This window comes from Cygnus olor, chromosome 1, assembly GCF_009769625.2.
Source record: "Cygnus olor isolate bCygOlo1 chromosome 1, bCygOlo1.pri.v2, whole genome shotgun sequence".
NCBI classification, from domain to species: domain Eukaryota; kingdom Metazoa; phylum Chordata; class Aves; order Anseriformes; family Anatidae; genus Cygnus; species Cygnus olor.
The window spans coordinates 42,924,694-42,950,313 of record NC_049169.1 but is presented as its reverse complement, the minus strand read 5'-3'; the positions used below and the strand labels follow the sequence as shown (position 1 = coordinate 42,950,313).

The 25,620-nt window shown below is 45.9% G+C and overlaps 2 protein-coding genes and 1 long non-coding RNA gene across 4 annotated transcripts; 1 reads left to right on the top strand and 2 right to left on the bottom strand.

Moving 5' to 3' along the window:
- Positions 1 to 2,729: 2,729 nt before the first annotated feature.
- MYF5 (myogenic factor 5) lies at positions 2,730 to 5,330 on the bottom strand. The gene is made up of 3 exons (XM_040548720.1): positions 3,419 to 5,330; positions 3,039 to 3,114; positions 2,730 to 2,927 (listed from the first exon to the last, which is right to left on the bottom strand). Exons 1-3 carry the CDS (start codon positions 3,923 to 3,925, stop codon positions 2,743 to 2,745), a joined length of 768 nt encoding a protein of 255 aa, XP_040404654.1. The 5' UTR covers positions 3,926 to 5,330; the 3' UTR covers positions 2,730 to 2,742.
- A 3,243-nt stretch (positions 5,331 to 8,573) lies between these two features.
- Positions 8,574 to 10,293, bottom strand: MYF6 (myogenic factor 6). Its single transcript, XM_040554089.1, has 3 exons — positions 9,508 to 10,293; positions 9,271 to 9,355; positions 8,574 to 9,176 (listed from the first exon to the last, which is right to left on the bottom strand). The coding sequence occupies exons 1-3, from the start codon at positions 10,024 to 10,026 to the stop codon at positions 9,058 to 9,060; spliced, it is 723 nt and encodes a 240-aa protein (XP_040410023.1). The 5' UTR covers positions 10,027 to 10,293; the 3' UTR covers positions 8,574 to 9,057.
- Positions 8,657 to 24,652, top strand: LOC121068705. 2 transcript variants are annotated; one of them, XR_005819043.1, is made up of 5 exons: positions 8,657 to 8,865; positions 11,924 to 11,980; positions 12,969 to 13,034; positions 14,027 to 14,155; positions 23,812 to 24,652. It is a non-coding gene; the product is annotated as an uncharacterized LOC121068705 (long non-coding RNA). The 2 variants fall into 2 exon arrangements; XR_005819044.1 differs by lacking the exon at positions 23,812 to 24,652 and adding an exon at positions 16,002 to 16,737.
- Positions 24,653 to 25,620: the final 968 nt, after the last annotated feature.

Here is a 25,620-nt window from a genome sequence, read left to right as displayed (position 1 = left end):
TGAAGTGGATTCACACACATGGGGATTCACTCAGTGCTCCTTACATCTCTTACTCCCTTGGGCAGAAATTTTCCTGATGTTATATTTAGGAGATTTTTGCTAGGTTCCTGTAGTAGCTTTGTAGTGTACAGCAGGCATTTTGATCTGAGTTTAAAATAAGTATTTCTCTGAAGATCTCTGCTTGGTTTCTTAGTGAAAGATACAAGAAACTCATCACCAAAATAAGCCCAGCTGCCTCCTTCAGTCAGAATATAATCCAAGAAAGCATGACTTTCAGAGTTAAAATTCAAATATAACATGAATTTTATTTTTAAAAATGCACAGAATTATGCCTTTTATTGCAGTGAGTAACAGTCAGAAAACTTCCAACTTCTGTGTTACATTAACCTGAGGCCATGAGGCATCACTCCACCTGCCTGCCTGTGGGTGAGGTCTCTGCATGCCTTCCCCGAGGCTGCAACACTCAGCTGGCAGCAGGAGCTGGGAGAGATGGAGCTCAGGTTCTCTAGACCATCATCTTCTTAAGTATTTGTGGGGACAGCCTTCCATCCTTAAGTGAGCATGATTCACATAGAACATTAATCTTTCTTTCCAGTTGCACTTGCCATTATTATTGACTATGCAAAATTTGACCACAACAGCCTATCTCCCAAGACAGCAGCCTTTTACACCTTGTTTTTCCCAATCCACAGGCCGAAGATGTTTTCACAGTGCTAACTTCCACTCCTGAGGATTATCGCATGGTTAGGTTCGTAGGAGCTTTGTTTATAGATGTACTATAACCAAGAGTCGATCTTCTTGCTGTGTTTAACAATGTCTGAGATTGTAATCGAGTCTGGCGGGGCTGGGGAGGCTATGGACAAACATCCCACAGGCTGGATACTTCTGCTCACTCTCTGAAAAGCCAGTTCTCAGAAGTATTGACCTTTTTGCAACTCTCAAAATGTCTGCCAGCCAAAGAGAGGTGTACATTACCAACATGTGATTTGCTGGTGTTGCTCTGCATGCTTCACAGGAGATTGCTTGCCAAGGTCAGCACTACGCAGAATGAAATGCAAGAAAGTTCCCCACTTGGCTCATTTTAAACCGTCATTTAAAATGCTCTGCACTGTGTCCCAGCCATAAGTGGAGTCCCTGAGACAGTATTTTGCTTGAGAGGAGCAAGCACTGCACCAGTGCAGCAATTGTGAGAGGTAGTGAATAAAACCTGTGACACTCAAGGTCTTGTGTAGGGATTTCTATGAACAGAGGGCTGAGGATGTTACCACCCATAACCAAGAAAGACTGCACGTGAGTTGGGCACTTGTGTGCTCCTGATGACCAGAGTGTGCTAACGCCTTGTTTGTGCCTCTGCATAGCCTAAGTCCAGGGCTTTCAAACCACTTTCTCGGGCTTGATGATTATTTGGGACCTACCCACACAGGCCGGAAGCCTATTCTGGAAAGAGCTCTTCCTGAATTACGCTGCAGGAAAGGAAACACCTACCTCGAGGTGACATAGCACAAGCAAAAAGCCTTTCTGGGGGGAGCTGTGCTAGAGGGGTCCTGGCCAGCAGCCCAGCCACTTCAGTGGGGCAGGCAGGTGCCGCCTCGCCTCCTGCAGTCTGCCAGGGGTGTGCTGTGAGGACAGGGCCGTCCCAAGCTGCGCTCCCCTCGCCCGTATTTCGCAGCCGCTGCCAAAGAGCAGGCGGGTGGCAACTCTTGGTGACGTGGCTGAGCTGCGCTGGCTTCAAGTGGAAGGTTTATCAGAGGTGAATTACTGCTTCCAGGCCCCTTGGCCACCCATTGATAGCAGCATAAACACAAATGGCAAACACGCAAGTGTACGTCCCTTCCCACTTGGAGTATTTATCGGAGAAGACATTTCTGGATGCACTGAAGGATCCCATTTCTCCCTCCCATCCCTGCCTGTTTTGTGGGAGTTAGAAAAGTTTTGGATTACAGCTGTAAAATGTGTAAATGTTTGGAAATTTTTCATGGTAGAAATAGTTAGATATAGTGCCTGGAAGGAAGTATTTGTTAACCCTGAAACTCACAAAGACTTGACCTGGTTGTTTCTAGATCCACACAACTACAAATACTAAGTCATGAATTTTCATCCTGCATAGTGAGACCAAGAGGCATTAGGAGCAAATACTTCTACATCGCTTTCTGAATATTGTGAAATGTACCTTGTGGATTGCGAAAGGGATAGTTGTGGTTTGTTCTTACCAAATCTACTAAATTTGTCTCTGCGAGAGCACCAAGAGTGACTGGGATCAAAATTCCCCTACAGGGTATCAGACCTGGATCGTGCAGTTCTTTTACAGAGGTGAGTGACCAGGCAATATTAGGGCCAAATCCTGACGTACTTATTTGGTCTTTGTGTCCATGGAAAGAAACGAGGGCTTTGCAAGAAATAGTAATAGTAGTAGTAGTAGTAGTAGTAGTAGTAGTAGTAGAGGTGGTAGTAGTAGTAGTAGTAATGATAATATTAATAAAGATGATAACTAGGAAATGTTATTTTCACTACCACAGGAGACAAAGGAAAGTGCCCGCAGCCGGAGGGGAGCGGGGGCAGATTTGGGCCGCCCCGCACAGCCCCCGCAGCCCGGCAGGATGCGGCCCCGTCCCCGCGCAGGCTGCGGGCCCCCCGCCGCCCCCCGTAACGCCGGGGGATGCGTTCAAAGAAGCACCAGGCGAGCCGGCCGTGTTGTAGCACGCTTTATTTGCAGCGAGGTTTGCAGGGTAGCGCTGGCGTCCCTCATAGCGCCTGGTAGGTCCGTCGGGGCGGTGGCGTCCCGGGCGTCCCGGGCCCCGAGTCGATGCTGGCTCCCGGCGAGAGGGAGCCGGGGTGTCGGAGGGGCTCCCCCCCCGGGGAGAGGCGGTCCACGATGCTGGAGAGGCAATCCAGGCTGGACAGGGCGCTGCTCGGCTCCGCGCCGTACCCTGCGGCCGGGGCGAGGCAGGGGCGCATTACCGCAGCCCCCCGCACCGCCACCCGGTCTCGACGGGCCCCCGGTCCCTCCCTGTCCCCCCGCCCGCCGCTGCCGGCCTTACCGTGGGGCATCTCGGAGCAGTAACCGGCCTCGAAGCTGCTGCCTCTCGCCGGCCACACCGGGCTGCCGCAGTCAGCCTGCAAGACAGCGAGGGGCGAGTGCCGGCCCCGCCGCTCCCCCCCCGGCCGCCCCCCGTCCCCAAACCCCATGCACGGCCCCCCCCCGGCTGCACTGAGCGGGGAGGGGGGACACAAGGGACATCCCCGGGGGCATGGGGAGCTGGCGGGGCGGTGGCCCCCTGCCTGCCCCGACGGTCCCCGGGCACGCTCGGCGCTATCTCCGAGAAAAGGGCCTGTTTTAACCCAAAGCGGCCACCTTTTCCTGACGTCCTGCTGCCGAGGGGGCCCTGCCTGCGGCCCCAAGCTCCTGCCCCTCTCTTACCATGCCGTCGGAGCAGCTGGAGGTGGGGCTGGTCGGCTCGGAGCAGCTCTGTCCCGGCAGGTGATAGTAGTTTTCTACCTGCTCCCTCAAGAGCTCCTGGAGGCTCTCGATGTATCTGATGGCGTTCCTCAGGATCTCCACTTTGGGGAGTCTTTGGTTGGGGTTGGCCGTGGTGCACCTCTTCAGGGTCTCAAACGCCTGGTTCACTTTCTTCAGCCTCCTCCTCTCCCTCATGGTGGCCGCCTTCCGCCGGTCCATCGTGGTGGACTTTCTCTTGCAGGCTTTGCAAGCCCACATCAGGCAGTGGCCGGCCTGGTGGTGGCCGCTGGGGGCTCGGACGTGCTCCTCTTCCTCGGAGCAGGCGGGCTCGGCGGGCTGGTGGGCGCCGAAGGGAGGCAGATCCCTGGGCTCGAAATCCTCGGGGAACTCGCCCTCCGGGGAGGAAAGGCAGGAGCTGTCGTAGAAGAGCTCGGACGGGGAGAACTGGCAGCTGTCCATCACCTCCATCCCTGCAGCCCGGGCGGCGGTGCGGGGCGGCAGCCACCGAGCTCGGGCAAGCGAGCTGGCCGGGGAGGTTTCCTGCCTAATTAGCGACCTGAGCCGAAGTGTCCTTTCCCCGATGCGGGGGGCCCTTATATCTCCACGTTCCGGGGGGCTGGTCCGCGGCGGCCGGCCGGCATTAGCATATCCCCCCGCATCCCCTGCCGCGGCTGGCTGGGCAAGCCCCCTCCAGCCCCCAGGGGACAAATTCGCTCCGCACCGCGCCTCTGGCCGGCGGCTGGGCCGGCCGCTTCTGGGGAAAAAGCGAAGCTGTTGGAGACGTTTTGGCCAAGCCTTGGGGGCCTGCGATTTGGGGGTGGAAAGGGGAAAACGCTCCCCGCAGCCCTGTACTAGGCCGAAAGGGTTTGCTCCTCTCTTTGGCCCTCGGCTGCTTTGTCCTGTGGTTGAAGTAGTGTCACCGACTGTTTAAGTTCACCAAGGGGGACAAAAATGCACGGCTGCGTGAGGCGAGGCGGGGGGGACACAGATTTGGGTGCTCTGGGATCGGGTCACACGAAAAAGTACTCACAAAGGAAAATGTACGCGTTTGCTCCGAGACAAATCCCCTTCCCATTCCTTCTCCTACTCGTGTGACCCGGTGCTGCAAGAGACACAACAGTCGAGCAGCGCCCTGAGCTTGCTAATTTTCTGCTTTCAGGCAATCTTGTACCGTTACAGATGCGTCCCAGCTGCCAGCGCAACAAACCCCTCCTGGAAGTGTAAAATTTCTAACCCCGCAATCCCTAAGTAACTTTACACAAGTCAGGGACAAAAGCTTTGCAGAGACCCAGCCGCAGCAGTAGCCGAGTGGAGCTGTGCAAGGGTCATTAGAGTGGTAATGAAGCCATTTAACAGGCATTTGCTAACGCGCAGGAATCCTTTGGTTTCATCCAGGTGGCTTTTGTAGCTGAGGAAAACACTACGAGAGGGCAAAGGAAACTTTCCCTACCTGGGAATAAAATCCTGCGCCCTGGGTTAACTCAGACGGAGAGGGAGCGTGACCCAGCAGCGGTTCAAACGCCCGGTGTGTGCGCCCAGGGAAAGGCGTCTGGGACTGGGAGGAGGCGATGCGGGGCATTTCCAGCCCTGGGAAATTCAGCTCAAGGAGCCTTGCGGTGAACACTGCCATTGGGGACACTTCCCCAGAGGGGAGCACGGCGCCGAGGAGCCCTCGCATCTGCCCGGGCAGCCTGAAGGAAAATGCAAGCGGCTGCGCACCCTGCTTCGGCGGAAAGGATGCCTGATTATCTGAAGGGTTGGGAAAGCTACATCTGCGCTGCTTTGGTTTATTTGGGGCCATAAACGGGGGGAGCCCCCTTTGAAATGAATACTGTAGGAAAAGCAGAAAGTTGATAAAAGGAGTAAAGTTACAGAAAGGGGAAAGCTCAGAATGTCAGGCTTCTGCCGCTCCGAGGTGCAGGTTGATGCCGAGCTGGGCCACATCTGAAACACGGCGGTGCCCTATTGTTTTCCCAAGAAGCCGCCAGTCAGGAGGGCTCTGCTCGGCGGTAACTTGAACTCTTCACTGGGCTGTGCCACACGCACACACACACTTTGATTTACCACGTTTGCGCCGGCTAAAATAGACCTGTTTACAGATTTATGCTTTGTGCACAAATAAACTTGCTCTTTACCGTGCCGGTTGCAGAGTTCCGATCACCTTTCAGGGCTTTCTCTCCAGGCTTGCCCCGTGGATCACAATGCCAGCCGCCGAGCTCCTGCTGTCCTTGCGGGCAGGGCTTTAGCTTGTAGCTTAACGCTTAATCCCGCGGGGTTGGGGCTAGGAAGAAACGTGCCTTTTCCCAAAAGTCCTTGAGGACCTAGGAAAATTTGTTTCCTTTTCCTTGAGTATCTGGGGGTGGGGGAGAGAAGGAGAAGAAAGGATGGAGCAGCCTGTCACTCAGGGGAAAAAAAAAATCCGCAATTAGTGTCCCTGAAGAGCCCCCAGCTCCTCTGGTAAAGTGATCTCAAAACAAATTTGCAAAAGTGCGGTAGGCGAGCGGAACTGAAGACAGGGGAGAGAAAACAGCAGCTACGAGGCTGCTGGTCGCGGGGTGTGTGTATGGGGTGCGGGTGTGTGACAGCGCTGCATTTCAGGAGACGGGAGCCTCAAGACCCGGAGCTCAAGAGGAGCAACCGGGCACCGGCGGGGAGGAAATGGTGCCCAGGAGCTCTTCAGAGGGTTTTCCTCCCCGCTGCCGCGCTGCTCCCGTTTCTGCATGGATTCGGCCCGTTTGCAGCGCTTCCAATCTCCTTTTTCACACCCACAGAGTTGCTACCGAAACAAACCGAGCCGAAACCGGAGCATCCGACCTGGAGCACGGGCACGGTGCCGGGGGGTTGGGGCGCACCGGGGGCCCGCATGGCCGGGGCTCGGCGCTGCGGGGGCGATTTTTGTGCCCTGACCTTGCGGGGACCGCAGCGCTGGGGCCGGGGGCGGCGGGGACCCCTCGGGGCTCCCCGCAAAGCGGTTTCCCAGTTGGGCTCGTGTGGACGGGCGCTTGCAGCCGGGTGCGAAACGTTTGGTTCCCCCCAGCGCTGGGAACGGCGCACACCTAAGTAAACACATTAGTACCTGCCAGAGGGATTTGTATGGAAGACAGCTGAAGAAGGCATTGGCCTCTGCTGGCACTCTGGGACTCCCAGGAGAGATCAAAGGGACGCGAGGGGGATTTTTAGCAGCCTTGAGACTGGGAAAAGTTGCTAGTTCCTGCTACCGAAGGGGCGGCCCGGCGAGCACATGGCTCAATTACTCACCCCCCTCTCTCCCCTGCCCCCCGCTCCCGTTCCCGCAGCTCGTTTTCTGCAGGAAGGAAAGCTCTGAAAAAAAACCACCGTGCGGGTTCCCCTCGGGGGAGGGCAGTGACAGCTCCGTGCGGGTCGCCCTGGCGGGCGAGCAGGTGGCTGGCTGCGGGGAGGGCTGGCGAGGGGAGCGGGGCAGGTGGCGAGCTGCGGGAGCGCCCCGCAGTGCCCGCCGGCACCCCGTGTCCGCCCCGCTGGCTCCCTGCGGGGCGCCTGGGGAGAAAGGCTGGGTTAAATCCCCAGCCTCACCCGCTGACTGCCCTCTGGTTCTGTGCTTCCACGGCCCTGTTTGCTTTGGCTTCGGATTTAGGCGAAGATTATCGTTATTAATATCAAACGCAAACAGTTTAATTGCAAACACACCGAGAAGTTCGCCGGGAAGCCTGGCACGCCGGCCGCACGGGGGTCACGGAGCGTCTCTTCGGGAGGTATTTTCTTTATTTAACGAAAAAACTTCCTTGGGGCAAATCTATTCCCAGTAACCGCTCGAGTTGCCCGGCCGCCGAAGGAGGCACTGCGGGGGGGGGGTCCTGCCGGGGTCCTGCCCCCCGGGCCGCGGTGCTGGGCGCTGGGGCGGGCCCCCGGGACCTCGGCTCGTCGCTCTTTCTCCAGAGCTCCAAATTACGCGCAGAAAGTAGCCCGAGCTCCCCGAGGCGCCGCTTTCTTAGCAGGCCGTGAGTTCCCCAAAGCAAAGGGTTTATTTGGAACCAGAAAAGGTGGGGAAGCGTATGTCCTCTGTCACTACATGCCCATCGCACCGTACCTCCGCAATGAGGTGTTACCAACGAATATCTCAGCGGAGAGCAATTACTTAGCAGGTTTAAAACCGGGCTGGCCACGGCGAACAAAAAGGGAGAAAGGACCGCACCGGCACCGCGCGTCTCCTTCAAGGGCTTCCCCCTCGGGCTGCCGCAGCCGTGCCAGTGTGGCCGGGAAGGGTGAGACCTTCCAGAAACGTGGCTGTGACCTTTCAAAAACAAAAACAAAAAATAAATCAGGGGTTAGAGCTGCCGAGGAGAGCGCCCACGGGCAGAGAGTTGCAGCAGAGCCTTTGAGTTGAAGCCGGTGCCTCTCTCAGCTGTCCCGCAGCGCGCTGTGTGTGCGCGCAGGGCAGGGCGCGCTGGTTTCCCGGTGGTCGCCCCTTCCTGGGATTACAAACAATCCCTTACAAACCGGAACGTCCTGGCCGCGAGGAGCTGCCGCTCCGCCATCCTCGGAGAAGCTGTTTTTTTTTTTTTTTTTTTTTTTTTTTTTTTTTCACATCACTGAGTGAGAGGCTTCGTCTGCTGCTGCCCCCCTCCTCTCGCCGCTTAACTCCTTCCTCCCCGAGGGACCCCTCTCCCTCAAGGAGTAGGGAAGCCAAGGGGAGTCGCCTTTCCTCGGGAGAAATCACGGCCCTCCGGCCCCGGGGGGAGCCGGCTCCCGTCACAGCCTGCCGCTGCCCCTCGGGGCCCATAAAGCGTGCTGCAGACGAGGCGAGAGGCGCCGAGGCCCCCACCTCTCGGCCAGCGGTGCCCTCTCCCCGCCCGTTTAGGGGCACACGGCGCTGCTGGGGGGCTCCTTCCCCCCGGCTCCCAGCGCCCGACCCCGCTTCCCCGGGGAGACGGCAGGGGAGGGAGGGGGTAATTAGCACCGCCGGGGCGGTCCTGGGCGAGGAGAGACGGTCCTTAGAGGAGGGAGCGGAGAGAAATGTGTCCCCACAGCTGCCTCCCGCTGTCGCAGCTCGAGCTCTGCGGGGTCGTCCGGCTGAGGGCACGGCGGGCTCGGGCTCCAGGCTCGGGTTAGGACTGAATGACCGGGAGGAGAGACACTGTAACACAAAGGGCTTTATTTTACAACCCGGGAAATCCGTCCGTCCTTATATACAATATCACATCCCACCATTTAAATATATATATATTCTCTTTTTTTTTTTTTTTTCTTTTTTCTTTTTTTTTTTTTTTTCCGTGTTTACAAAAGAAAAGACAGTACTAAAAGTATTTACAGAAACGCAACGAGGCGGGACCTCTCTGAACGCCACTAACACGGAAGGCAGCCGGCAGCTCCACTCAGACAGGAATGGACGTTTCGGTGAGCCTCGGGCAAAGCGGATCACCGGCACGCGAGTAAGTCTCTTAAATTAAAAACGGAAAAACTGGGGGGGAGGCTGGTCTATGCGACGAGGCGTAAAGAAAACAAAACTCGGGGTGAAATGGGGGTGGGGGTCAGAAGGAGTCCTTCGGGCTCGGGTCGCCGAGGGCCGCTCCGTCAGGCTGGGCGGGCGGCGGTACCTCGGCCCGAGCCCCGCGGGCCCTGCCTCATTTCTCCACCGCTTCCTCCACGCCGGGCAGCTTGGGCTCGTCGGAGGAAATACTGTCCACTATGGAGGAGAGGCAGCGCAGGCTGCTGGAAGCCGACGACTCGACGGCGGAGCCTCCTGCCAGGCGAGAGAAAAAGAGAGACGGGGGGGGTGCCTCGTGGAGACGGCGGCTGCGGCCGGTGGGGCTGGGAGTGGGGCAGTGGGGTGTTACCTGCTCTGGGGCTGGCTCCCAGCGCCCGGGAATGGTCGGAGAGGTTTCTCCAGTCGGAGCCGCAGGTGCCGAGGAAGTCCGAGCCCTGCGGCAGGGGGACGGGGGGAGAGGGGAAGGTGCCTGCGTTAGCGGGGGGGCAGCCCCCCCGTGCCCCGGGGCTGCGGGGGAAGGAGGGAGGCGGGCGGGGAGGGAGGGGAGCGGCGGCCCCGCAGCCGGGTGCCGGGCGGCCGTGCTTACATTTGCCTGCTTGGGGCTGAAGCTGAAGGCGTCCCCCCCGACCTCCTGCATTTTCTCCTGCTGATCCAGCCTGTGCAGGAGGTCCTGCAGCCTCTCGATGTAGCTGATGGCGCTCCTCAGGATCTCCACCTTGGGCAGCCGCTGGTTGGGGTTGGCCACAGTCCGCCTTTTCAGCGCCTCGAAGGCTTCGTTGATCTTCTTCAGCCGCCTCCTCTCCCGCAGGGTGGCCGCTTTCCGCCTGTCCGTGGGGGCCGACTTTCTCTTGCAGGTTTTACAAGCCCAGATCAAACACTGGCCGGGGCAGTGAGGGGGCTGCAGGCCCGGGGGGGCCAGCACATGCTCCTCGCCGCCGCTGTCGCTGCCGGCCTCCGGCGGCATTTGGTCCTGACACGGGGACAAGGTGCCGTCGCTGCCTGGGTACAGCGGGGAACCCTCCGCCATCTCCAGCTGCTGCAGGGCTCCATTCTCCCCGTCCAAGTAGAAGAAATAGGAGCCAGTTTCGAAAAGGTCCATCATCATGCTGTCCCTCGGCCCCTCTGCCTGCTCGAGTTGGGTGGCAGGCTCGAAAACACCCCGAGGAACAACCCAGTTGGAATTTAATTAGTGCAGTGACATAAGTCCCCCCTGCTTTATATATAGGAGCTGCTGAAACCCTATCCAACTTTTAGCTGTCGCGGTGCATCACCCTCCAAAACTGATTCCAGCCAGTCTCCTGGGCGCTGTCCTGAGAACATCTCCAATTTAGAAGGGGGGAGGAAAGGGGGCAGAACAAGGGGGCATAGGCAAATAAAAAAAAAAATTATTTTAAAAAAATGAAAACAAATGAAGTAGAAAAATTCACCCCAAAACCGGTGAGTGTGGGATGTGCGAGGGGACATGTGGAGGGGGCTCTTGGAGCCGTGTCTGGGCGCAGCAGGAGGCCCGGCTGCAGAGCTCGAGGGGCTCAGCCGCAGGACAAAGGTGGGGGGCTGCGGGTGGAGCCTGCCCCCGGCCCTCCCTGGCTCACACGCAGACACGCACACTCATGCACACACACACACATGCACACACACACATACACGCTGCACGCTTCTTACCCAGTGCTAAGTATAGGTCTACAAGGAGAGGTTTCAAAGGCAGCCATGGCTCTCCAAATAGAAGGGTTAATATTTTGAGAAGAAGCCCCTGCTATTCACCCCCTCCTTTCCCCCCCCCCTGAGGCATGCCATTCCTGTGACCCACGCTGCCCGGGCCAGCCCAAGGTTAGGAGCCAAGCTCACTGTTCCTCCACACACACGGAGTGCCTCTGCCAAGGCAGAGCCTTGCTGCGGTGTCGAAGCACCCAGTTAGTGCACCTCGGTGCGGCGTTTTCGTTTGAACTTTCCCATGTTGCCCATGAGGTGACAGAAGTGATTCCAGGTGACTGGGTTACGGTCTGATGGGGCTCTCCGGACAGCCCCTGTCCTTGACAGTGTTTAGGGCAATCGAAGCTCAGGCATCTGTTCTAACTGCAGTTTAATCCCCAGGGCCTGGCAAGACTTCCAGAGCTTCCTGGCCCCCCGAGACAGAAACGGAGCTTGTGATCACTCTCTGTTAGCATATACTGTAATGTCACATCATGTCTAGGCCTCTCTCACCTCATGGAAGGGAAGCTATGGGAAAAGGTCCTGTCTGCTTCTTTCCCTGGGTTGCCTTGCTTTCCTTAAATCACATGTAATTTCTCTCTGCTTATGTAAAAATATATATTATATATATATGTATGTATATATATATATAGCATATAGCCCTGGAATCCCAGGGTCTCTCTCAAAGCTAGCATGTGACTTCTTTCTGAAAGGAACTGTGGCATTTTTGTTCCATTCTTAAAAGCTGCAATTACCTTGATTATTAGCTTGACTTTCTCCAAAACTGATTGCAAACCAGTTTTTATGAGTACAAATATATTACGGAGTAGCTGCAATTTTGTTTTGACCAAATCAGTATTGCTGAAATGGATCTCATTTCAGTTTTAATTAGGCAGAACAAAATCCAGTTTCGAATGAGACAGAGAAATTCAACCTGTTTTCAGTGAAACTAATTTTGATATTAATATTCCAGCACTGAGGTATTTTTTTCTTTTCAGAGTAGCCTTACAGTTAAGGAGCTGAACATAAGGCACAGTTTCCACGCTCTGTACTTAGTTTGCTGTTTGACCTTTGACCAGTCATTTAATTTCCCTGTGATTTAATTTTCTACCTTTAAAAAGGGATATAATGCCAGCCTTTACCCATCCCTTGTGTTTCTCATGTTGCCCCTTGGCATTATGTGCTTTTCAGTGCTTTTCAGGGATGTTTTCCCCATAACGGTAATGGCAGTGGTAATAAATAAAAAATAATGTTTGCTGATTGCTTAAAACTTTTCACCTTTACTACAGTTATTTTTTTCTTTTAATCTTTAGCTTCTTTGCTGCTGCTCTGGTGGTGTTTGGAACAAGACAGACAAGATCAATCTACTGGTGAGGTGCACAAATAAAAACTTAGGTTGCGGGAGAAATACTACTAAAATGTGGTTGTCCTCTCAGAGAGTTTTAGCTTGACTTTGGGAGTTTCAAAAGTGGAAGTTTAGGAGCCAGATGTTCCTTCAGCTTTCAACAGCATTTTTGCTTCAAGCAGGAAACAAAAGAAAAACTTCTGTCTTTTCAGCATTCATTCATTAAGAGCTGGAATAAACAGACCTAGTTCCTCAGAGTAATGTGGGCGTAACATAGTTCTGTATTGAGCAGAACTTTCATCAGCTGCAACTGATTTTTAGTTTGATGAAGTTGTCCATTCCCCCTCCACACAAGCAACTTTGATTTTGCTGTAGCCATCACACTGCATGCCCTGTTCCTGCTCCTTGGTCATAACCAATGTCATAAAATAACACAGCTAGCAAGAAACCAGAGTATATGTGAACAACATGCCCTTAGCAACATTCTCCATTACAGTGGGCCAAGTGGAGGATTCATATGTTGATGCTTGTCTTTTTCTCTTTACACCTTAATGCCAGATCTTGTTAGATATAAGCACAAGGACCTAAGAGGAAGTAAAAGCATAAGAACAAGAAAAAGTGGACATGGAATCGGAAGGGGGATCACTGCAAAGCTCTACCTGTAATCAATTGGTTTTACGTCACAGCTGAACTAGAACTTCAATCGTCACTAGAACTTCAATCACCCTTTCCACCAAATTAATTCTAAAATATTCTGTATAATTATGGTTGAATAGTGAGTTCATAACTGCCCAGGTTGCTCTTGACACCTTATGGCTTGGGCAGAAGTTTAGTCTGGAATGGACACCTTATGACTTGAGCAGAAGTTTAGTCTGGAATTATAGAGAAATATTTTCTTATCTTGGACCCATAGGGCCCTGAGTACCACTCCAAATGCTTCCTTTTTATTTTTCGCTTACTTCAGCCACAGGCATGATGGAATTTTAACCTTTTATCTCTTCGACTCTTTGCAGCAGCATCAATAACCAGAGGGGATCAGATATATCTGTTCCTGTTCAGCACTCTGAAAGGGTACCTAGGTAAGGATGAAATTTTCAGCCTGCCCTTGCTGCAGCCCTATTCTACTCGTACAATACCACTCCTGCTCTGGGAGATGGTTCAATACCTTGGCTACCAGGCAATGACTCTTAAGTTGCTTTTTATCAATTTCTGAAGTGCAGGTTATTAGGATAGGCTCAGATGTGGGCCTACTGGGGTTGTCAGAGTTTGTTTGCACTTCGGTTATGGACATGCCTCTGCTCACATTCCCATTCTCCTTTTTTTTTTCTTTATCTTTTACACTCATATTCAATTGCATCTTTCTTAACAGAAACTTTCCTTTCCAATATATTTTATTGTTAATATACAATGCTAGTCTTCCTTTTTTTTTTTTTTTTTTTTTTTTTTTTTTTTTACCAGAAACTTGTGTTTCAACAAGTTTCTGAAATCACTCTATGATTTCACTTGGTCTCCTGCTGTTATTTCTAATATGTCCCTTTTTATTTATTTTTTTTTTTTTTGTGTGTGTGAATTGTATCACCTCCTGTTTCAATTTTACAATTTTTCATCTAGCTTCTCAACAGAAAAATTCATACACTGTCCTCATTATAGTCTCAAGGCAACCACTTAGAGTAATTTTGCCTCGAAGACGTCTAGGCTCGTTCTCCTGTCCTGTTCTCAGTCACCTCCCATTCACACAGAAGACCTTCTCACCTGAGTTTTTTAGTATATTCAGATTAGGCTCAACAGCATATCTGGGGATATATGTTAACATCCATGTTTTTTTGTCTATTATTACCCGTATGTTGTATAATTAAGACACCAGTCAAAGCTTTTATAGGGTTAATTTTTTGCCATTCCTCCTGAAGTGTCAAGAGGTGCACTCAAATACCCATATAGGGTGTGTTTGTATTCTCATTTTCATTTGTCAGGAATGCCTTTATGGAGCAAATCTCTGCATAGCCCCCACTTACTGCATTTTTGATACTTGTTAGAGGGTGCTCTCAGAATGTGTCATCTGGATTTTGTTCAGGGGAAACTAAGCTGGAAGGCACCCTAAAATGTGAAGTGGATGCTAGGTCACCCGCACTACCAATTTCTACAGATCTGATCCTGATGAACCTACACTATCTGTTAATCTACTGATGGTCACAGTTCACTGGTAAGAACTACAGAAAACTTTGATGTGTCTATGACATTCACTGCTGAAATAGTACATTATGCCAAACATTGCAAAAGCTAAAAAGAATGAAACATGGAAAGAAGTTTTAAGCAGGTGAGAAGGACTGAGACATCTTTCTTTTCTAGAGATGTTTCAAATGTCTGATTGATGTGGACATCATAAGGGCAAAGCTGGTGCACAAAAGACGTGCAAGCTGGTAAAGAACATGTATTTATCCCAAATCTACAATTTGTCAGATAAACACTTGGTGAAGAGAGATTAAATAATTTCCATGAATTTTCTTGAAAGTCTGAGTAATGGTGACTCTATAGGGGACCAGATTTTATTATGCTGACAATGGCCTGTGGGAAATTTAAGCAAAAGAACTTAACTGTCATTCATGGAAAAATAATTCCTGCTGCTGGGATGGAGCATACCAGACTCCATGGCCTGTGGTATGTAGGGACACTGCTTTTCTGAACTCAATTATGTCTTCCTGCCTCAAGTTATATGAACTCCGGAGTGGCATGCAGGAGCATGGAACATGGAACAGCTTTAATTCCTAATTTTCATTTATATATGTTGTTATACTGACTTTTGCTAACTTAGATTCTATTATTTACTTTACTCTGTTCAAATTCTGTTTTTCCAAGGAAATTATATTATTTGGGTATCCACAATGTCACGTGCACTCTCACTGCAAATTTGGGAACTGACTAGAGGAAGTGTGTGTACTCTGCATGCTGGTGCTTGTGTGTAAGTATATGGCCATTTCAGAGAATTTATAAGCAAGTGGGAGCACCATCCCTGAAATGCAAGTTTGGCAAGTGGAGTAGTGAATCGTAATGCATGCTGTGGGGCTAGAAAGTCAGTAAGGTAGAGATATGAAAAAGACAACTTCATATAACTATACAGTCTTTGTAGGGGAAGATTTAAAAAAAAAAAGTCTCATTCACAGTGGCCTTGGCTCTATTGCTGTTCCAAATCACTGCTGTTTTCCTTTGATTGGATATGGACTTTAGTGTTCATATCAGTTACAGTCCTGTTAGTATCTGAGAGGTGCAACCTTGCTAACTAAACAGACTCCTCTAGTTCAAGATGGTAAGGTAGGATTTCATTACAGCTCTCATGTTGGGCAGTTATGAGACACAGTTCTAAATGGCAGATGCTTTAATGCCTGTGTCAGGGTCTACAGTGACAAATAGTCACCACTGCACAAACACATTTATTTTACTACAAGACGTTTTCCTGGGGAGGAGGGAGTGCCAATCAGAAACCAGAAGCCCATTGCACTGTTGCTGGCTGGGACAGGCATTTTCCGTGGTTCTATCCACAAGTTGGGATTCTTTGCAGGAAGGAAAGCAATAAAAATTACAGTCATCTTCTACTTTTGATTAGGAAGGAGAAAAAAAAAAAGAGGGGACTTGAAATTTGACATGAGTCCAAGACACATCATGTGCTTTATAATCATTTTTTTTGCCATCACATTTTTTTTGTAAGTACATGAAAGATCATTTTATAGTTATATACTTATTTATCTGTCTAGACTATAAGCAGAAAGTGCATTTTCACACTATACAGTTTCAGAACATAATGACAATGATATCTAAACCCGACTCAGTCAAAAGGACAATAATTAAACTATAGATGCTACTACTAATTAAAATAAATACTAATTTTAATTCTGTAAGTGAAAGTAAAGAAAGGCTTGGAGGATAACCAGTTTCTGCATTCAGCACTTAGTCTAATCATATCCCTGCTGCCTATGGACAGAAAGAGAGCTTTGTGTTCAGGCAGTGGAAAAATGACAGCTTTCTTTTCTGGAGCTCACAAGGGATTTTTGCAGAACCACGGTACTTCATGGAAAAATGGGATGACAGTGCCCTGGAGTCTGGAAACCATGAAGGTACAATGGAAGTTATGGATGTACAGAGCTCTCTTCCCAGCAATAACCTAGGGATTGTTTAAAACAGCACATCACAAAGCCACAAAGTGTTTATGCTGAATGATCATCTTCTATACACGAATTGCATTAAACAATTTCATTCTCCATTGCCAATATACTTTTTTGGTTTCCTGGTGTAAGCTCTTTGACATATGGATGTGCCAGTTCAATGAGCCACTTGATTAGAGATACATAGCACTGGATAACTAAGATAAAGTTAATAAGCTGTAGTCACATGTAGGCATTATTGGGTCTTGACTTATTTCCTGGTGCTGCATTAATATACTCCTCAGTTATTCCATGCACTTGTGGATTTAAAATGCGGAAACAACTGAAACGAGAATCTCCTGAGATAGTTCCCTTTCTAAAATGTAAATAACGTATTGGAAGTAATGCAATCCTTTCATTGTCCCGTAGATTTCCTTGTTCATCATGAAACAATATACATTTTCTCTGTTGTCTATAATTTCAAATTTTTGTTCATTATATTTTCAGCATTGTTCTGCCTTTGTGGACAAACAATTTAGCTCATAATTTGGAAGAAGTGTTGATTTCTCCATGATTTGTATTTTGAACATTCTGCATGATTTATACTTTGAGATTTTGTTCTCCGTGCATCATCATTACCTCTTTTTCTTTCCACTACCCACATTACAGCCAACTGAACAAATAAAGCTTGTCTCATATACATTGTTATGGCTTGCTTGAGATCCTTTGGGTGACATGTCATCAATCTTTCCATAATATATGGTAAATATAGAATGATGTTTCTCTGTCCTGCCATGTTTTCAGCCTTAGCAGACATAAATGCTACATCTCAAGTGTTCTCTTCCAAGTTCTTGCTTAGGTACAACAATTGGCTTTGCTAAGTCAGACTCAACTTTGAATATACATGTATATTCATGTGTACTTAGATATAAAACATGTTTGCTAGGACTGGAATTTTGGCTCTCTAGGTGATTACAAATTTACCTTTGAATCCTTCTGTGAACCAGTCAATTTCAAGGCCTAGCTATTGTTCTCTTTAACCCTTTCATGTAGACATTTGGATTACTTTTGTTCTTTGTTTTTATAAAGAGCTCTTTCCCACCATCAGAGGAATGAAGTTTTAGTTTACACCTTTGTTTATTTATCATTTAGATATTTAGTACTTTTTTTTTTTTTTTTTTTAACTCATATTTGGTGCTGGATATTTTTATACTCCTGCTATTGTCATACTGCTGTCATCATCTGAATTTCCATAAATATGTTGCTGACTGATTTGAACGTGATGTTCACAACATGAACTTGGGGTAGTCTGATGTGACCATTCCTTTCTAAGCACCAGTCAGATTCTGTTCTCTCTGCAGCTTTTCCCAAGTCTTTTGCTCCCTGCATATGCAAAATCCTTGTGCTTTACTGGGCTTTAATCCAAAAATAAAACAACTGGGTTTGCATATTTATTATTAAATATATGTATATCATTTTCTCAATTTCTTTCTGTAGTATAGAAAGAAAAAAAATGTTTTCACAGACCTACTTTTCTTTACCTCTGAAGAATACACTGATCATCAAACATTTTCATTATTCATCCTAATATCTTCTTACCCTCTCCACTAGGACAGAGCTGATACACAAGCTGCTGTATTTTGGGGCCATTTTGTGTCACTCACAGTCTCCTGCATCTGCTGGCTTCTTTTACTCATTAAAAGACAAATATATGTCTGTCCCTTCCTGGCTATAACTTAGTCAGTAGTCTACCTGGAAAATACCTCAAAAGTCCTTAAAGTTTTGTCTCCCACCAAAATATAGGGAAGATGTGTTCAGGGTGCCAGGAATGACTTGTCACACTGCTGTCCACCAAATCTGTTATCTGTATTTTCTGAGAAAGACGCGTATCAGATGCTTCAGTTGAAGATACAGCATGCTCTGAAGGTTTCAACAGGGAAGTTTCTTCCTAATTCCTGTAGTTACAGTGATGTACATCCTCAAACATGATAGATAGACTCTCTTGCAAACTTAAATTCTGTATAATATATCTGGGACTTGAGAAAATGTTAATGCAGAATTCCCATATGTCTTATCTACACAGGTTTTCAAAAGGAAAATTGCTGCTTCTTTTGGAAAATAGAAGCCATTAAGAGAAAGGCTTTTGAAAATAAATTTGCTCTGAATTAAATAGCAATAATGACCTTGAATCCAACATATATCATATCATGTTGTTATCAGAACCTGTTGCACAGCTGCAAAACTCTTTTAGGCAGTGAAGGTCATTATGTTATTTGACTGTGTGTCATTTAAGGTACGTGCTTTGTAAATAAGGTTACCTGTGATCTGTCAGTGTAAGGAATACAGCAGTCTATCTTGTATTCCTTCATCTGTCTGTTCTGTTCATTTCACATCATTTCACTTCATAACTTCTGCATCTTTATATGCAAGGTTTCACTTTCTTTAAGATTCCTTAGGCTCAGAAATGTATTCTTTGAAGTACAACAGGACCTAGGGGTTGTAACAATCTCTTGAACATGCTGTGGGTTTGTGGCCCAAAGAAAATATGCAATTTTGTTGTGTGAGATTTTTTAAATAAGTAAATGTCTCTGGCCACTATTTCTGTACCATGTTAAGTCACCTCTGTGATACTCCAAAAGTACAGAGGAGTCTTATGGTCACCCTAAAAGAAAACATGAAATTTCTCACAGTCAGGGAAGAACCTTGTCTTAGTTGAGATTCTTTCTTCCCCATGCAGTTCATCTCACATGTAGGAAACAATACAGGAATGAAAAAGGAATAGTACTCAGAAATTCTGCCTGACAAAATGAGTCTTACCCGTCTTGTTCTAGTCAGACTTTACACAATCATACTCAAAAAATATCTGTATTTTACCAGACCATGCTGGAGAACATTTCAGATAAACTTCATAGACTAAAAGATTGCCAGAAGTGCGCTCTGCCTGAAAGAAAAAAAAATCACCAAAATATGGCTTAAACTGAATCGACAGAAGTGTTTGGATTTTTAGAGAAATTATACTAATTATGTTTCTTAGAAAAAAAAAGATAATTAAACATTGAGGAAAAGCTTAGAAGAAAGAAATATCTTAAGAATGTATTCTGATTATATAGAGAATCCCTGGAAGACGAATCCTAGATCTGCATTCTGAAATTTGTATCTAGACAACACATAGCTATGTTTAGACTTAAAGAAAATAGTGAGAAAATATTTTTCTTGTGAAGTGTGAAACAGCTGGCTTATAACAGAATCTGTTGACCTGCAGTGCCAGTATTTTTAAACAACATTTGTGCATTACAGCAGGCTAACAGAAGTGTTTGGCTGGAAGTGCTAAGCAGTGTCATTATCATTTTGTAGTATTATTGATTACTATAATAACTGAAAAATAGACAGAACAGACAGAAGTAACTGTGCACCATGAATAATAAGCAGATGCTATGTATGCTGCAAGCTCCAAGTGACAAATAATTTATTTTAGATATGTCCACACATAGTAGCCTAGTCACATTCTCTTCAGTGGGAGCTACTGAATACTTTGTATTTCTAAAAACCCCAGTGCTTGAATTAGATGACTAATTATATATTATAAATGCCATTTTATGAGAATACACTTTCATGTAAAAGCTTTGTACTGGAACTACTGTCTTCAGCTTGGGACAGCAACATTGGAACGGCACTAAAAAGCAACTAGCAATGTCTGCAAGCAGTTTCTGAAAAGGGATGGTAGTGTAAGGGACAGGTAAGTTCATAGCATGGCACTTGCCAGTTCATGTTAGAGCACCTTATCTTTCTTTTCCTTCAGAATTGGTTACTTGCAGCTATGTTAATAAGCAAGTTGCAAATTCAATAGCAAGTGGAGATAATGAGAGCAGTTGTGTGTACAGCAGAAAAGCAGTTTTCAGGGTACAAGTCCAATCACAGATTACTTTCATCTTGCACTCACATTGTTGTCATCAGTAGGCGATGTCTTGCTTTGAGGAATCAGGATCACTAGAAATAAATAATAGCTACACAGGACAGAACCTGTATTTCAGAACTGAACACCAGTCTGTAAACTGTGGTTGTGGAGGACAGCTTTAACATTTTTCAAAACAAGTTAAAGATTCAGAGTAGTGTTCCAAAAAATCAGTTGAGCACACAGTATGCATGTGTATGTATATATTACTATTATATTATACATTATAAACTAAAATAACGTAACAATATGAAAGAGAATAACCTGACAAAGATTCTCATACGTAGGCATCAAACATGTATTTAACAACAGGGTAAAGAAAGTTTGTCATATTTAGAGGGTTCCCAGTGAAGAATATAAGGGCTCTGAAATGTTTACAAGATTGATCATTAACAGTGACATGGGTAAGACAGAAGTTGTCTGTGATATCGATTGTCCATGAACAGTCAAGATTTTCTTTTTGCATCTCTTTCAAGCTGCAAAATCCATGCCGCACAGTCTACTAACAGTCAAGGTCATTATGGTAAAGAAATTGAGAGTATGAGAAACCTTACATGGACTTCTACAGTTCTTATCAAGGAAATCACTTTTCATTATTACAAGAGAATTAGGTATCAGCATTCAAAGTATTAGTGTCATTAGTGTCATTAGTGAAGAATGACCAAGAAAGATTGCCAACTAATTAAGAACTAATTAATTGAAATTGTTTCTGGAGAAGAGAGATCCCTGAAGGTTCTGGATCACCAGCGTTGCTCCATTTGGATCCAAAAGCGAAGTTAATTGTAAATTGACTATGTATCTTTTGCCAGCTGATGCTAAGGCTTAGTATTTTCTGGAACAAGGAGTTATTAAGTGATCACATGATTGGCACTCTTTACCAACTATATCATTCATTACACATGCTGAAAAGTAATGTACGAGCAAAATCAAGCAACATCAATGACCAATGGCTTCTTATAATTAGCTGTCTCTTGGTTAGAGGATGTGTCTTTGCAGAATTTGATTTTACACAGGCAGCAGCAATGGTTTATAAACAAGAGTCTGCAGAAGCTCAGATTATCACATCTTATTGGGAGCTTTCTCAGGCAAGCATCTCAAATTTGAGGTTTCCATGGTTCCAGGAATTTTGTAACACTTTATGTAAACTATTTTCCAGAATTCTAACCATTCAATACTGGGATTATGTCCTGATGCTGGGTTAAATTAGCACAGAACTTGCTGACAGTTTCGGGTAAGTTTTAAGCTGCTCTTAAAGTCATGTTGCTGAAGTAAGAGGAGGAAAAAACCCAACCAACCAAACCAAATGGAATAAAAGAAAACCAAACCAAACCAAAGCAAACAAACAAACAAAAACCAGAAGACAGAACTAAGGCTGCGAAAGAAAGAATGGCATAGTCATCTTAAGACAAAATCAGAAAGGCAAAGGACAAATAAAAAACAACAATCAAACGACACAAAAAGTAAGAAGAAGCTTTCAACAAATATTATAGTAGCAAGAAAACTAAGGGATCCTGAATAGAGAGAAAGACTTTAACTGATGAAGCTGTGCTTAATGCCTCTGTAAATTCAATTTACAACAAGAAGGTGAAGTGGGTTTAACCAGTTAACACAATTAACATTAGTGACAAAAGGATAAGGAGTCAGGACAGGAAAACCAAGAGGTAAAAGTAATTAGATTATTGTACATATTAAAACTGGTTCAGCCTCAGCATACTTAGAAAATTGACTGAACTGATCTCAGTGTTGTTTCCTGATATCTTTGAAAGATTGTGGATGATGAAATTGCAGAAGATTATAGATGGGCAAATGGAATGTATATTCTTAAACAGGAGAAAAAAAAAAGGCTCTTGTAGGTGAGTAGTTCAACCTAAGTTTCTCTAAAAATGCTGGGAAAATGATAGAATATTTATATACTCCTGGAAAAATACAAAGGAGTAAATAATGCTAACATGGAGTAGTCTTATTCTCATTACAAAATCTTCAAGAAGGAGCTGTGCCAAATCCATTTAGTCTCCTGTAACAAGTCAACAATTCTTGTGGTTATAGGATGAGGAGAAACCACTTATCTTGATTTTAATGTAGTTTTTTTATAGCTTCACATGACATTTTCATATGAAAAACAGGAAAATGAACCCTCTGTGTGTATTCAACTGTTTGGAAACTGCTCAAAGAACTCTCAAATGGTTCTGCTCTGGGAACTCATGTCTTAATTAATATCTCAGATGAAGGTATAGAGAATATGTCCATCAAATTTGCAGGTATCCCAAACAATATGAATTATGAGCTTGTTGGAGGGCATGCTTAGATTTTAAGCTGATTGTGACAAATCAGAAATATGTTCTTTAATAAATTCCATTTTGATGAGAGCAAGGACAAAACTGAGCACTTCGGAAATCCTAATGAACTGCAGAAATATAGGCTAACTACGTAAATGCTAATTCTTCAAAAGAAGGAAGGGACTGGGATTCACAAGCAGGCAGGAGGCACATGAGGTTGTCCTTCTGTCCTGTTCTAGGCTGATGAGGCTTTAGCTGCAATCCTGTGCCCATTTTCAGGCACTGTATCTCAAAACAGATACAGCTGGTACAACTAGGAAAAATGCAGAATGTTAAAAAGAACAACTGGGAGGCTTAGAAACATCAGCTGAATAAATGCTGAATGAATGTTGTATAGACTAGAGAACAGAGATGTTAATAGGAAGTACTGGCAGTGATTGAGTAAGCAGTAAACTGATGTTTGTGATTATGTGGATAGAAAATAAATTATACAATTAGTTATAACATGGCAGTTTTGGCTAAGTCTTCTGACGGAAGGAAAAATACTAGACTGGCTTGCCTGCAGAGCAACAGCTATATAGACCTCTGCCAGCAACGATGTAGCCTTCAAGCAGAATATGGTAGAATCTGGGACTTCCTAAGATTCCTTTTTTGCCTTATTTTCCCATGATCTATGCTATCACTGTTTCCTATTAAAATGGATTCTACAATATTAACTGAGGAAAATTAAGATGGAAAAAAGGAAGGCAGTCTAGGTATCAGAACTCTTGTAGGATGGGACAAGATTCAGCCAGGCTCCCGTAATTTTTTTTAATACTGTACTTGAGTGTGTGAACAGCTGCCTTCCACATTTCATGTGAGAGCCTGCCCCCCTCAGGCTACATCATTTTTTGAATGGACATTCAAATATTGTTGAAAGTTGCACTACTGGAGTATGGCAGATAGACAGTGATTCCTCAGTAGCCTTAGCCCAGGGACCAGCATATTTGATGTGATAAACGCGGATAAACAGATCCCTGTTCTGAACCAAGCAGAGGATGAAAATAAATTAGTGCCTCCTGAGTGTTATTTGAATGTTTAAAATACAAGCCTTGAGATTTAGTCCTGGATTCCTTCTAGAGGCTAAATCAAAATTGGCAATTCCCTATTATTTGACAACAATGATAATGAGATGATAACTCCCAAGCCAGCATGAGTTACAGTCAGAGCTATGTGGGCATGTGTAATTTGCCACTTTTTGTCTCCATTGTCAGTGCTTGCTGTCTCCCAAATTCCACTCCAAATTCCACAATTTCTGAGAGCTGCTTTTTTTAATGGCAGTTTTTCTGTATGCTTTGAGGTTGGGCACTTGTCAGCTAAGGATTCTGCTGCACAGCAGGATGTCCCAGAGTTAAGCATTGTAACGCTTAAATGTCCTTGAGATCCTTGAGCACAAGCCAACTCCTATTCAACATCATTACTCCTTTCTCAATGCCTCTCTCTCTTTGACCTTCAGGAAAGAAGAAGAAAAAAAACACCAATAACAACAAAAAACAAACCAACAGAATTTCACACACTTCCAGCTTCATGGAACATGGGGTGGATGGTAATTGGTGTGGTCTGTTTACTGAAAACTTCATGTCCTCAAAAGTCACAAGTGCTTCGAGTATGCAGACAAGCCAGAGAGGAGCTTACATTTAGAAAGGCTCGCATGCAGGAGATGGCAATGGTTGCCCTGCGATCTCACTGCTCCTTTGTGAAGCAGGACTGGGCTGAGTGTCCGGGCTATTTTGAAGGTGTTGGCTTCAACAGCTTCCACTGGCTCACTTCCTCCCAAAGTCAGGAGTTTGGATTATGCAGCCATGCCAGCAGACCAGCCATGTGATACATCTTTGGCAAGGAAACTTTATTTGAATTGTGTGCAAGCCGTGTGCAACACAAGGTTAGCCTCTGCTGAAATATAAAGCCTAAAATTATTTTTGCAGTCCTCTGAGATGAACTATAAATAGTTCTACAGTATATACAATTGATTTCCTAAATGTGATTGAGACTATTCTATATAGATCATAAAGAACTGTTTTAAAATAGTAACAGAAAATCTTGTTTCATTTGATATGTAATCTCAGTTTCATTATAAATGAAATATTAAGGACTTTCTCATAGATTTGCCTTTTTGGAAACATGAACTTCTTACCAAAATTTATCAATATACCAAACTCTCACTTATGTTCGGAATTTCTTTTTCAGGAAAAAGGAAAACGTTGTATAATGTTGAATATCAGTGGAATATAGTACTTAAGTATTTCATTAATGAACCATTCTTTTCTCCTAAGCACTTTAATAAAGGCTGTGTCAAATATGTTGTTTACAATGGATTTTTGTTAAGTACAAAGTTCTTTTCATACAGACATTGGCTCTGTTAACATGGTTTCTTCAAGCTTATGTCTAAGTTTTAAATCCTTCTGGAGCTGACACCAACTGTCCATTTTGACACTTGCGCATTAGTTTTCTCTCAATGGAACCATTCTCTGTCTTTCAGCTGTTGTAGCAATTTTATATTTTACAACGTCTCCTTACAAGACCCCACTGAACATTTTCCTGGTTTTGGAGAACCATATAATATGATGGCACAAAGTATTTCACAGCTCTATCAGAATAATTTTCCACTTGTTCCAGTGGCCAGTCAAGAAAATGAAGCTTCAGTCTAACCCCTTGCAATCTGTTAAAAATCAAAATCGATTATTTCTGTAGATGAAGACTTAATGGTCATGACAACTATTAATCCAAGTCATACTTCCCTCTGTTAGCCTGAAGGAAGATAGTTATACTTGACAAATTTAGATGTCCCTTTAAGAGCTTGAGTATGTGTTTGTGTGTGTGCGTGGTATAAACTACACGTGGATGTAGTATATCATAATAGTGACCACAAGTTAGAAAAAATGTTGGCATCTCAAATAAGTTAATTCTTGTCATTTTGCTATTATTCTAAACACAGAGACAAGAGATTTATGTCCAGAGACTGAGTAAGAAGCAAGGTGCCTTTTGTCACAAGTAGCCTGCTGTGCTCCAGGGGTACTCATTTGAACCTTTCCAGAAATGAAGCTCTCTGCAAATACTATTTTAGCTAATGTCCACTTTCCACACCAAGAGCTGCTGCTTACCACAAGTTCTGTACTATCAAGATGCAAGAACTGACAGGATGATGAACACAAAGCAAAGCATGAGCACTGTGTAGCAGTGATACTGTCTACAGTATCTCTTGACAATATCCGTGCCTTTTGTTTGTACTGGGATAATGCTGATAAGAGAAAGAATTTATTCCTTG

Bases quoted from the DNA above. Each gene is read 5' to 3' on its own strand.
- MYF5 (XM_040548720.1), bottom strand. From the start codon at position 3,925: ATGGAGGTGATGGACAGCTGCCAGTTCTCCCCGTCCGAGCTCTTCTAC. The intron at 3,115-3,418 runs GTAAGAGAGGGG...GCTGTCTTGCAG, and splicing joins CCAGCTGCTCCGACGGCATG to GCTGACTGCGGCAGCCCGGT. The intron at 2,928-3,038 runs GTAAGGCCGGCA...CCCCGGCCGCAG, and splicing joins CTGCTCCGAGATGCCCCACG to GGTACGGCGCGGAGCCGAGC.
- MYF6 (XM_040554089.1), bottom strand. From the start codon at position 10,026: ATGATGATGGACCTTTTCGAAACTGGCTCCTATTTCTTCTACTTGGAC. The intron at 9,356-9,507 runs GTAAGCACGGCC...CCCCTGCCGCAG, and splicing joins TCAGCCCCAAGCAGGCAAAT to GGCTCGGACTTCCTCGGCAC. The intron at 9,177-9,270 runs GTAACACCCCAC...CTCGCCTGGCAG, and splicing joins GGGAGCCAGCCCCAGAGCAG to GAGGCTCCGCCGTCGAGTCG.